The 10,817-nt window shown below is 37.0% G+C and overlaps 1 protein-coding gene across 3 annotated transcripts; it reads left to right on the top strand.

Moving 5' to 3' along the window:
• The first annotated feature begins 1,118 nt into the window (after positions 1-1,118).
• On the top strand, positions 1,119-9,267 carry slc25a55a (solute carrier family 25 member 55a). Of its 3 annotated transcripts, XM_088640058.1 has the most exons (10): positions 1,119-1,278; positions 3,364-3,487; positions 3,820-3,945; positions 4,382-4,437; positions 6,013-6,103; positions 6,368-6,486; positions 6,607-6,799; positions 6,890-7,044; positions 7,383-7,458; positions 7,571-9,267. In XM_088640058.1, exons 2-10 carry the CDS (start codon positions 3,468-3,470, stop codon positions 7,728-7,730), a joined length of 996 nt encoding a protein of 331 aa, XP_088496184.1. In that variant the 5' UTR covers positions 1,119-1,278; positions 3,364-3,467; the 3' UTR covers positions 7,731-9,267. The 3 variants fall into 3 exon arrangements, with proteins under 3 accessions (XP_088496184.1, XP_088496185.1, XP_088496186.1); XM_088640059.1 differs by lacking the exons at positions 1,119-1,278; positions 3,364-3,487 and adding an exon at positions 5,305-5,395 and having other exon boundaries at positions 3,861-3,945; XM_088640060.1 differs by lacking the exons at positions 1,119-1,278; positions 3,364-3,487; positions 3,820-3,945; positions 4,382-4,437 and adding an exon at positions 5,221-5,395.
• The last annotated feature ends 1,550 nt before the right edge of the window (positions 9,268-10,817 follow it).

Here is a 10,817-nt window from a genome sequence, read left to right as displayed (position 1 = left end):
TGCTAACAAAAGCATTGAAATTACACACTTGCCATGTAAGTCATTTAAAGTAAAACAGTTTGTTTGTAAAATAACACAAGACAGTATTCACCTGTATCAAATTACGTTAACCTTGAGAAATGTTGGTACATGTTAGGTACAAGCTCTCCTTTTATCTGATTTAGTTGTTTTTTTTACCATATACATTCCTAAGTATTTCAAAAGAGTGACATGCTTTGACAAGCAAGGACAGACCACAGGAATAATACAGCTGATTCGATTTTCCATAGTTTTGAGATGAGACAATTGATCATCCTACTACTAATTATAAATCTACCTACAATATGTAGTTACAATGCCCTCATCTAAAAATGTACCAGTGAATAATTCACATTGGTTCCCATCTCAGGCTCCATGTAATCCATTTTTTTTCTTGCAGGGGGGCATTTGTCAGGACACCTTTGAGCCTTTGATTTTGGAGGATCTGAAGTAATTACCATTAACACTGCACAACTCCACCCATTTAGACATTTCTTCAGAGAAAATACCAGCACACACATGTGGTAGACAAACGAATACATCAATGGTTACAAAATGGAGAAAGTGAATAGTTGGTTATTTCCTGGCTTGACACAAAAACGTCATTACAGGAGTTCATGTTAAAGTTAAAAAAAATTACTGGGGCCTTTTCTTTAGGCACCTGCAATGCAGCCTCCAAGGAAATGAAAGTTCGCTGGTAAACGCATAGATGGCCATTAAGGTTTGTGCACAGTCGAATAACAACGTAAACTTTGGTTTATTAGTCACTTGAAAGGGGACAGGGAGGTTTTTCACTTCTTCTACAGCTTGAAAACCGTGTAGTGTTTGGCCAAAATGAGGCTTAAGAAAATTTAAATCACAACAAAAAACAAACGGGACAAGAGCTTAAAAAACGTTTAGCTGCCGCTGATCTACAGTACCGAAAGTACTAATTTCGTACTTGAACTTCTGTAGATAACCCCTCGTGACTGTACGAGTCACACAGCAGGAGTCATGTTCTAGAAATGCCACATCTACTCCATTCATTGAGGAAGCAGATGAGCCGTCTGTTTAGCTCTGGCCAATAGTAGAATACACACTCATGACTTCAGCCTCAGGATTGGGTTATTGTCTTCCGTGTTCCGACCTCCCCACTGTCGTATGAACGGAATTTTCTAGAAGGATTGTATTCATTTAGTAAAGCAGCAGCGAAGAGGTGCCTAACCGCATATTAGTTTGTGTATTTATATATATTTATTTAATTCCCAGATTCGCTTTTTGGTAAGTCGTCAAATAACATAATTCCAGCTTTTTTTATATATCTGTGTGTACAACTGTAATAATTAATACCGCCCGAAATTTAGTTATCACAAATAAAAAGGCGGCTAAGATTTTTTTAAAAGTAGAAAACATGATTTGTCAGAATATGTTAAAATAAGCTTGTATTATTTTAAAAAAAGAGTTAAATTAATTTTAAAGTAACGGTTTCCGGTACTGTAGTACTGAACGGGGATTTGGTGGAAGTGGTTGCCAGTGGCGGGCGCGTTACTTTTGTAAAGGCGGGCTTGTTTTTCTACTGTTTAATTTTCCCCGTAAATATCGGGTAACTACGTCAAAATAAATATTAAGATTTTTTTTTAAAAAGCAAACTATACTGTTATTTCCATACAGCGCCATGGGACTTCCGCTATCGTTATCGGCGCCTGCAGCAGTTCAGCAAAGTTTTCAGAAATATAAAAAGACTCGCGTACTGGGCAGATAAATCTCTGTGTTTTGGAATTTGCTTAGTTTTATTTTAGGGACCTGCACTTGGCTGAATAATTGCAGCTACAGACGGTTTATGAAATGTTTCCTTGGGATCTTCGATATTAATAGTATTCTAGAATAGGCGCCAGGTTAGCAGGCAGTATTGACTTCCCTCTAAAGACATGTTCACGCCGTCTTGTTCACTGATTTGTTTAACGTCTTCTTAATAGTGAGAGCCTTTATAAGATTGCTTAATTTTATTCCCAGAGATTACATTTCCTCTGATCAATTAAGGAAGGTGCGAGTCGCTCCTTCTGGGGTTGATTCGACTTCCGTGTAACTCTAGAAATATGCTTAGCTTTGCCAACGTTTCTTAATACTAGGGTTAATTCACTAGTAGAAGGCGTAACAAGTCTATGCTATTTGGAAGCTATCTGGAGAATACAGAATAGTCTAAATGTCCATTTTTACATGCTTCCGTGTCTTTCGTTTGGTATAGCTGCTTTGTAAAAATCAGTCCTATTTTGTAATCTGATTTAGATAATTATTTTCCGGGTAGAAATGGGGCACCAGCCTTTTCCTTAAGTCTGAGTTTAGCTGATGCAATCATATGGTTAATAGCGACCTGCTGATTGGTTGTTTGATGGGAGGCTCTTGGGTTAGAACAGGTTCTTTTGAGATCGTTCTTGGAACTCGCTAATGTTACGTCAAGGTGAAATTTCAGTTTCTGGTAGCTTTGTAATTCCAGAGCACCAAATAACCTTCAGCTGGTTGGGGGAAAATTCATTTTTTTCTCTACTCATTTAACTGTTCATGATGCAGACCTGATTTTATTTATTTTTTAATTTTCATCCTGAAGTTGAAGTGTGGTTAGATTTAGTTAAGGTAGAAAGAAACATTTTATCTTTAAATCTTTATAAGCTTAGCTTTTAAGGCTAAACCTTACCAACATCTTACTTCAACCTTTCTTAGGTTTTGCAAAATGTTATTCCTAACCATAGTTTTTAGACTGGTACAGTGAAGAATCTTAATTATAACCCATGACATCGAGAGCCATGCCTAGGGGTTTGATAGTTGTCCTTTGTCAGCTGTTTCTGAATCGCATCAAAGAAACAGACTGCTAATGTTTATAGTCTGCTCTTTTCTCTTGTCTTCCCTGAGCAAGGAGACAGGTGAGGTTATTCCAGTTTATTTTAAGGGATAGATATGAGGTGCACGCTTAACAGCTAAAGAAAGTTTGGTGTGAAAATTGGTTCTATTGTTTGTCTTTTTTTACATGACTAAAGAATGGGTGTACCTTTAAAATTGTATTCCTAAGTGACATGCTGTTAGATTCTCTGATAAAACCTTCCATCAGGAATTTGTTGTCAGTGGGTCTTTGGTCATGCTCAGGACTCGTGTTTCAGGCTCGTCGAGCCAATCGGTGGGGATAGTTTGTGTGTACTTGCTGATGAGCCCTGCTAAAATGGGATCCTGAGATCAGGATACACTGGGTGTGGGTGGGTGGAGAGATGTTCCAAGCTGGATGCCAATAGGCTGAGTCTATAGAGAGGCTTTAGTACCGTGTGCAAGACTCTAAACTTATTCCCGGTTTCGTAACCCTTCTTCACTCCTCCCCAGAGTCACCATTGGGAACTCCTCACACCCAGCAACACTCCAACTTTGTGACCAAAGCCCTCTTGAATTTATACTTCTACATTTGTCATTTGTCCTGATAAGCCAAGATGTCCCAGCAGCAGATCAGGTATGTGGGCCCCTTTTTTATTCTCGTTCCTTATCTCTTTTGTCAACCTTGCATACTTATGTTATTTTACATAAATGAGTGTAAAGACCGAAACTGTGCAGTTCGAAAGTTTAACAATGACTAGCTTCTCACAAAGATTAGCTTGATACTTCAAATACTCCATCTCTAGCTGTTAAAATGATTGGAGCACAGATTGCTTACTTTTATATATCTATGTTTATCTGTTGTCTGTGAGTGATGTTTTGGAAACAACTTCAAATATGCAGATCTTAACTGATTTAGAATTTAATGTTGCATATTGAATTGTAATTAGTTGTTTTGAACTTCTACAGCCTTCCTGCCAAGCTCATCAATGGTGGTATTGCTGGCATTGTGGGGGTAACTTGCGTGTTTCCCATTGACTTGGCAAAGACCAGACTGCAGAACCAGAGGAGTGGTCAGCAGGTGTACAAGAACATGTAAGTCTTCAGATGCAGAATAAACAGATTTCTGCCAGTGATTAACATAAGTCTCCTACTACTTGTGTTGTATACACAATTGCTAGATTGCATCTACCAAGGGTTTTGGTTAGTCATTATTATGGCAGTGTCTTATTTGTGAATGCAGTAAGATTACTTTAAACTTTCAAACTTTCAAAATATATTTTATCTCATGGAGCTATAATCTGTAAAACAGTTTATCGTCTTTCTAATACACCCATTGATTGGCCAGCTCCCCTTTAAACCTGATCTTTTATGTACCCTGTTCCTGTTCTGTCAGATTTGTCATGTGATGAGTTTAAACCTTTTATTCTGTGTTTCATGCTTTTAAACCTTGGTAAGAGTGCTTTAGAAGGATAATCTGAGCATTTCTATTGTCATAACAGTTTTTCCAATTTCCATTTTTCCCTCTTAGGATGGATTGCCTTGTTAAGACTGTTCGATCTGAGGGCTATTTTGGGATGTATAGAGGTAAGACGTCAAGTTTCAGTGAGCTGTGATAAGAATAATATCCTAGTCTTTTGGCATCCCTTATGTTTGGGGAGATTTACCTTCCTTGATTTTTATTTGTGAGTCTGGAGATGTCTGATTAGGCTAAACTGGGTAGGCAGCACTGGAATCATATTCAAAGCCCTTCTAAGAGCCAGCACATTTCTTCTTAGTTTACTCATTTTTTTTCTTTATTTCCTGTTTTAAAAGCCTGTAACACAGGGCAGCTGAACAGCTCAAACAATAGGCTGTGTAAATGCAAAGTACCCTTCCCTTCAAGATAATTTGCTTGGTAAATTTTAAGAAAAACCTGTTGTAGTCCTGTGTGTTAACCTTAGTATGACAGTGGCATTTGTCTTTTGAAAATGTCACTTATCTTGATGCATGACAAAGGAGCAGATTTCAGATGTTTCTGACAGAAATCTTTCATTATTTATGTTGGCACTTTGGCCTGTTAGGGTTCTGTTATTTAGAAATTGCACCTTAGGGCAGGCATTTGTGCCTGGGGAAGTAAAACAAAAGCCTTATGGTTCAAACCTAGTAACTTGCTTGTGCAGTTTAATTGTAGTGATCTTCAGTCTTTCTGTATATCCCCAAGCTGTTTCCCATGGAAATCTGCATTACAGGCATTATCATAATTCAGAATTTATGCTAAGCATTTTTTAGTACGACAATTGTAGTGATGCAAAGCATTCAGTATGTGACAATGAGTGAAGCCTGTTTTAGATTGAACTACTAGGGTCTTTCTGATCATTGTACCTTCTATGAGTTCACAGTGGAACCAGTGTTATTGGTATCCGCTTCGTTGAGGAATGCTGTTTGTTTGCATCTGTGTTTTTCATATTGCAGACACGGGTCCCCGTGGATTTTGAGGGCTAGCCGATATGGCGCAGCCACGCTGGAGGCAAATCATTAATGGTTCATACAATACCTCTCAATTGTAAATAGGCTCAATATTTTGTTTTGTACAATTTGCTTTTTGTATTCCTTCTATAGCCAGAGACCATCTTTTCTCTCATCTTCTGTCCCTGTCTACTAACTCTCATGTTTCTTTTGAAAAAATCTTAATAGTAGTAATCTACTTAAAATGTTTATTTTAGCAGTGGCTAATGTAATAAGGGGAAGTTTTTGCAAGTTACTTGACACCATAGTGTAGCATCAGATAAGAGACTTTACTGGATTTTTCTTCTCCTTTGCTTGCTTCTAACCTTTGGTATTTTTCTATCTTTCTGTAAATGGAAACTTTAAAAACTACATGTTTCTTCCTTTCTGTAAATATTTTACTTGGTCTTTTGTGAACTGATTATTTATAAACCTGAATCCCCCATCATTGATTATTCGTGCATTGCATCCATAAAATTGGGCGTTTTGCTTTTGCCGTTTAAAACATTCCTGCTTTTTTACATGTGTGCTGTTGTATTCATCCATAAAAGCTACTCTTTGGATGCAACAGTATGTTACTGAAGGGGCTATGGTTTGGCTACATCTGTGGATTAATTTAGGGATTTTTTAAAATATCTGAAAATTGAGTACTCAATAGGTCATTTTTTCTTTTAGGTGCTGCAGTTAATCTGACCTTGGTTACACCTGAGAAGGCAATTAAACTTGCTGCCAATGATTTCTTCCGTCATCTGCTAAGCAAAGATGGGTAAGTCCCTGTCTTCTGGTAATTCGTTGTGCAGCAGAGTTTATTCATTCCTGGTTTCAACAAGTTGTGAAACAACAACTTTCAACAAGTTGTGACAAGTCTTTATATGGGTGCAGTTAATGCTCCAAATGGTAGTTTTTGCAGGTATTTTTGATGCTATTATGGGATTAAAGTCACGGAATGCTAAGAGTGATACACACAAATAAAGTTACCAACAGTTTTTTGGGAAGCGGCAGAGATCAGTTTTAAGTTTTTCTATTGCAGGAAAGGTCTCACTGTATTCAAGGAGATGTTGGCTGGGTGTGGTGCAGGGACCTGCCAAGTTATTATTACTACACCAATGGAAATGCTGAAGATCCAACTTCAAGATGCTGGAAGACTGGGTGAGAAGTTCATTTTCTTGGCGACTTTTAAATAAATAGAATACACTGAGATGTTTTGCTGTGCAAAGTGCTTCCTTTGTAATTTTCCATATTTTGTTTTTCCAATGCTTCATTTTGTAGCTGCTCAACAAAGAAAGAAAACGGTGGTACCCTCCACAAAGCTGGGAGCAACAAACACATTACTGAGCCGCTCCTACAATGTTGGTCCAGCCCCGCTGGTAAGGAAGGTATCAGCCACCCAGATAGCACAGGAGCTGCTACGAACCCAGGGTATCCAGGGCCTATATAAAGGACTGGGGGCCACCTTAATGAGGTGAGGTTTTTGCACGTTGTGTTTTTTAAAATTATGAAATTTCAGAAAAGTAGTTACTTAACAATGAACCCTACTTTTTTATTATTTCAGAGATGTTCCCTTCTCCGTCGTTTACTTCCCGCTGTTTGCACACATTAACCGACTGGGTCAGCCATCTCCGGAAGAGAATGCTCCTTTCTACCATTCTTTCCTTGCTGGCTGTATTGCTGGCTCCACAGCTGCTGTTGCAGTTAACCCATGTGATGGTGAGTTTTTTTTCTGAGCATGTATTATTTTTAAGATGGTGTTTTTTGTTTTACTTTGCTTTAAGTCATTAATTGGAGCCTGAATTATAACTGTAGCAACAATGCTAATTGCCTTAAGATATAAGTTTTTAGCCCTCATCTTGGGGGGGGGCTGCTGGCTTTAAGTGGAACTCATGTGAATTTGTCAAAACTGTGAATTCTAGTCTCTTATTTAAAGACGCCTTAAGTAGCATTGCGGACATTATCTATTACGAGTAAAACTTAGGTTTGGATTAAATGTCTTGTCATACTGTGAAATAAAGTGTCAAATACATGAATATTTTCTTTCCCATTCACAGTGGTTAAGACTCGGTTACAGTCTCTGAACAAAGGAGCAAATGAAGAGAGTTACAATGGAGTCATTGACTGTGTTAGGTGAGATGACAATTTTAAATGGTATACATTTATTGCTGTAGATGAACGTTTATAAATGTATTGTACAGTAACCTTACTGTAAAAAAAAACACATTTTTTCTTTTCTTCAAAGTAAAATTTTGCGAAAAGAAGGACCCTCTGCATTCCTGAAGGGCGCAGGCTGCAGGGCGCTGGTGATCGCTCCTCTGTTTGGCATTGCACAAGTGATGTACTCCGTGGGAGTTGGAGAGTTCATTCTTGGTTACACACCATTCAACTTGTACTCATCTTAAATGCTTTTTTTTCAAGATTCAACTCTGTCACACCTTCAAAAAGGAGCCTACACAAATATTAAACCAAAAGACAATGTCAGATCTGGATCTGTCTAAATATTCGCATTTGCATTAAAATGTGGGTTTAGAAGGTTAAAATGCTGTTGGACCCAAGTGTTGAACTGTGTTACCCTCTTATAAAGGTTTTTAAAATGTCTGACATCTAGTGAGGATGACTTGGGTTTCTGGCTTATAACAAGCTATTTTGTACCCTTCTAGAGGATCAGTTGAATGGGTAATATTAGCAGTACCTTCTTGGTACCAGTGTTGTAATTTTCCCTCTATGAGGGAGAGAAACTTTTCTCTATAAATGCAGTCTTGCACCATGACCAGCAGATGTGTCTTTCGAAGTCTGGATCTATGGCAGAGTATTACTTCGGCACTTGAAACTGCTGTAACTCTGTTCAAAGGGTGGTGCAGATTGCACTGGATGAAGTATTTAAAAATGCCTCCATTTCTAAATTTTTCTAAATCTGTTTTTATACACTAACTGTCAGTTGAAACACGACAATCATTTCTTTCACAAAAATGGTTTTATAACATTATAGATGTTTGGAGAGATGGAAACTAGAGATTTGGATATTCTTGTAAGCCTCCATTCTGCTTGAGGTTGGGACATTTGCAAACAAGTGAATTCCTGTGTAATTACTAATCCATTTATTTAGGAGAATAGTTTGTGGTTACAGAACATTTTTGTAGCCTTTTTATTCCTGGGATCAGTATTTTAATGGATGACTTGAACAATAACCCATTTTTAAGTTATAAAATTTAGTTTTATAAAGATGGATAATTCTTTAGAATTATTTTGCCATATTGCTTGTCCTTGAAATCCTTTTTCATGGATTAGAAGTGGATAAGGGTCATTTCTCTAATCCATTTTTAGTGTTCAGATTTATTCATTTTGCTGGGCATTTTCATATCAGCCCTGTACATTGGAACTGACCACAGGATCAACTGGGAACATGATTTTTGTTGGTGCTGCATCTGATTGTTTTGTTGGGGGGGGGGGGGAGTCCTTTTTTTTTTTCTATGGCAGTTACATGAAAGTTATAGATGTAAAATACATTCTGGTTAAAACTGAATTGGATGGTTTTATTGGTCTGAGGGTTGTGCACATTGAGTGTAAGACTGGCTTACATTTTCATTGTTTAAAAAAAATGTAAGTGTGGTTTTTAAGTTGCCGCTTAAATAGCAATAACAAAAGTGCAGTTTCTTTTTAATCTGATTTCCTAGCTAAATTAGTTTGTGGACCTGTTGTACTGAAACTGAAGTTTCAGTTCTGAAGTTTCAGTAATTTAAAACACTGAAGATCATTGTCATTTTCAGCCAAAAAATTGTGCTCCTTTGGACAAGTGTAAAACTGAACCAGGTATTTGTAAGAGTGGATCTATAAATTATATATTTCCATACTTGGAACTTAACTTGTCATATATTCAGCTTTTATGTTTGTATAATCTCTTTTCTGCTTAACAATAAACTTTACGCATACTTTTGTATACAGGATGTCTCTTAATGCAAACATTTCAGCAAACTTGTAATCGCTTTACTATAATTAAGTTATATGACCTTTTTAAAACTCTCAGCGTTTGTCATCCGTGTGTAGAAAATTCTACAATTGAGTCATAATTGATTAGTGTATTTAGTATACTACATTAATGTAAAGGTAGTACATTCCTTTTAAAACTTTTCCTTATTTATTTTAAAAGGTAACATGGGTAACCTGTAACTCCACATTAAGTTTTAAAAGTTAACATTTCCTGGCAGTGCTTCATGTTACTACTGCTTGCTATCATGGTTTCAGAAAGCCATGGTTCAATTCTGTGAATCTCCCAAGGTGAGATCAGTATGTCTTAATGCCAGTCTTATTTAACACGAGCATAATTGTAGAACTATTGAAAAGCAAATGCCAGGCCTTTACTGTGGCAGCTTAATAGTAAATTCACAAGGAGCAAAATTGTTTTCTGTGGATATTTTAACATGTATCCACCCAGGTCCTTGGACCAGTGGAATTTAAATTTACTGCATCATACCAGCTTATTGGATTGTATGTTTTATGCATTAGCTATCGAGATCAGGATCAGGCAGTTTGTAGATTGTTTTTTTTACAATTAAAGTTTTGACTCGATGACTAAAAAGCCTGTTGTATTTGGTTATGGCTTACAAAAATGCAACTTTCTAAACATGATGCGTATAAAGATATTTTTAAGCTGTTAATGTTTATTTAAAAATATCCCAAATGCTTACGTTGTAGTTATCAAACAAGCATTTAGATTTCATTATGAATACTTGAGAATTTATATCATTTTTAAGAATTCTAGTATGACCAAAATTTACAACATGTGCTCTGCAAGAGAATTTTTTTTTTCCCCAGAGATGCCTGTCTGAGTTAACCATACACGAAGGCAATCTAATCCTTAAGCAACTCAGCAATCTCATCAAGGATTGCTTAAGTCTTACTGCATGGCTGGCATTCACAGCTGTTTGCCACAAATCACAGCAAAAGGCTTACCGGATGCTAGTGAGTAGTCATCTGATAGGGGTTTATAGGCTGTACTTTAAATAACCACCAATAGTTTCACCCCTGCCTGCTGTATTAATTTACCTTTCTGTTTCATAATACTCCTTTTTGGTGCATTTTTTTCTGTGACATTTAATTACGGTTATACAGATTACAAGAATGTTTGAATGTACCAATTGGATCTATATGAGGACCACTACATTCTTATATGTAGTAATAACTCAAATTTTGGCATAAATGGTAAAATAAGTTTTGGTAGTAACAGCAAGTTAAGTAGACCAGGTACACTGGTAAGACTACTAGAACTGAATCTTTTTAGTCTTCAACAGAGATGACTTTGAGGGCACATGAAGGCATTGATTTTGTCGTCCTGATGAACATCTTGAGAATTAACAGTGAAACACAAATCGGAGGACTCTAATGGAATGAGTAGTGGGGTGGTGGACTTGTAACAAGAATGCTGTTGCTTTTAATCCTGGGTGAGGCATTGCTATACTTCGGTAAAAGTGTCAGATAAAGCAGAAACTATA

Source organism: Lepisosteus platostomus, chromosome 7 (genome assembly GCF_059453375.1).
Source record: "Lepisosteus platostomus isolate fLepPlt1 chromosome 7, fLepPlt1.hap1, whole genome shotgun sequence".
NCBI classification, from domain to species: domain Eukaryota; kingdom Metazoa; phylum Chordata; class Actinopteri; order Semionotiformes; family Lepisosteidae; genus Lepisosteus; species Lepisosteus platostomus.
This window is presented reverse-complemented; position numbering and strand designations above follow the sequence as displayed.

Coding starts and splice junctions, on each gene's coding strand:
- slc25a55a (XM_088640058.1), top strand. CDS start 3,468: ATGTCCCAGCAGCAGATCAG. Junction 6,104..6,367: donor CATCTGCTAAGCAAAGATGG/GTAAGTCCCTGT, acceptor TTTCTATTGCAG/GAAAGGTCTCACTGTATTCA. Junction 6,800..6,889: donor CTGGGGGCCACCTTAATGAG/GTGAGGTTTTTG, acceptor TTATTATTTCAG/AGATGTTCCCTTCTCCGTCG.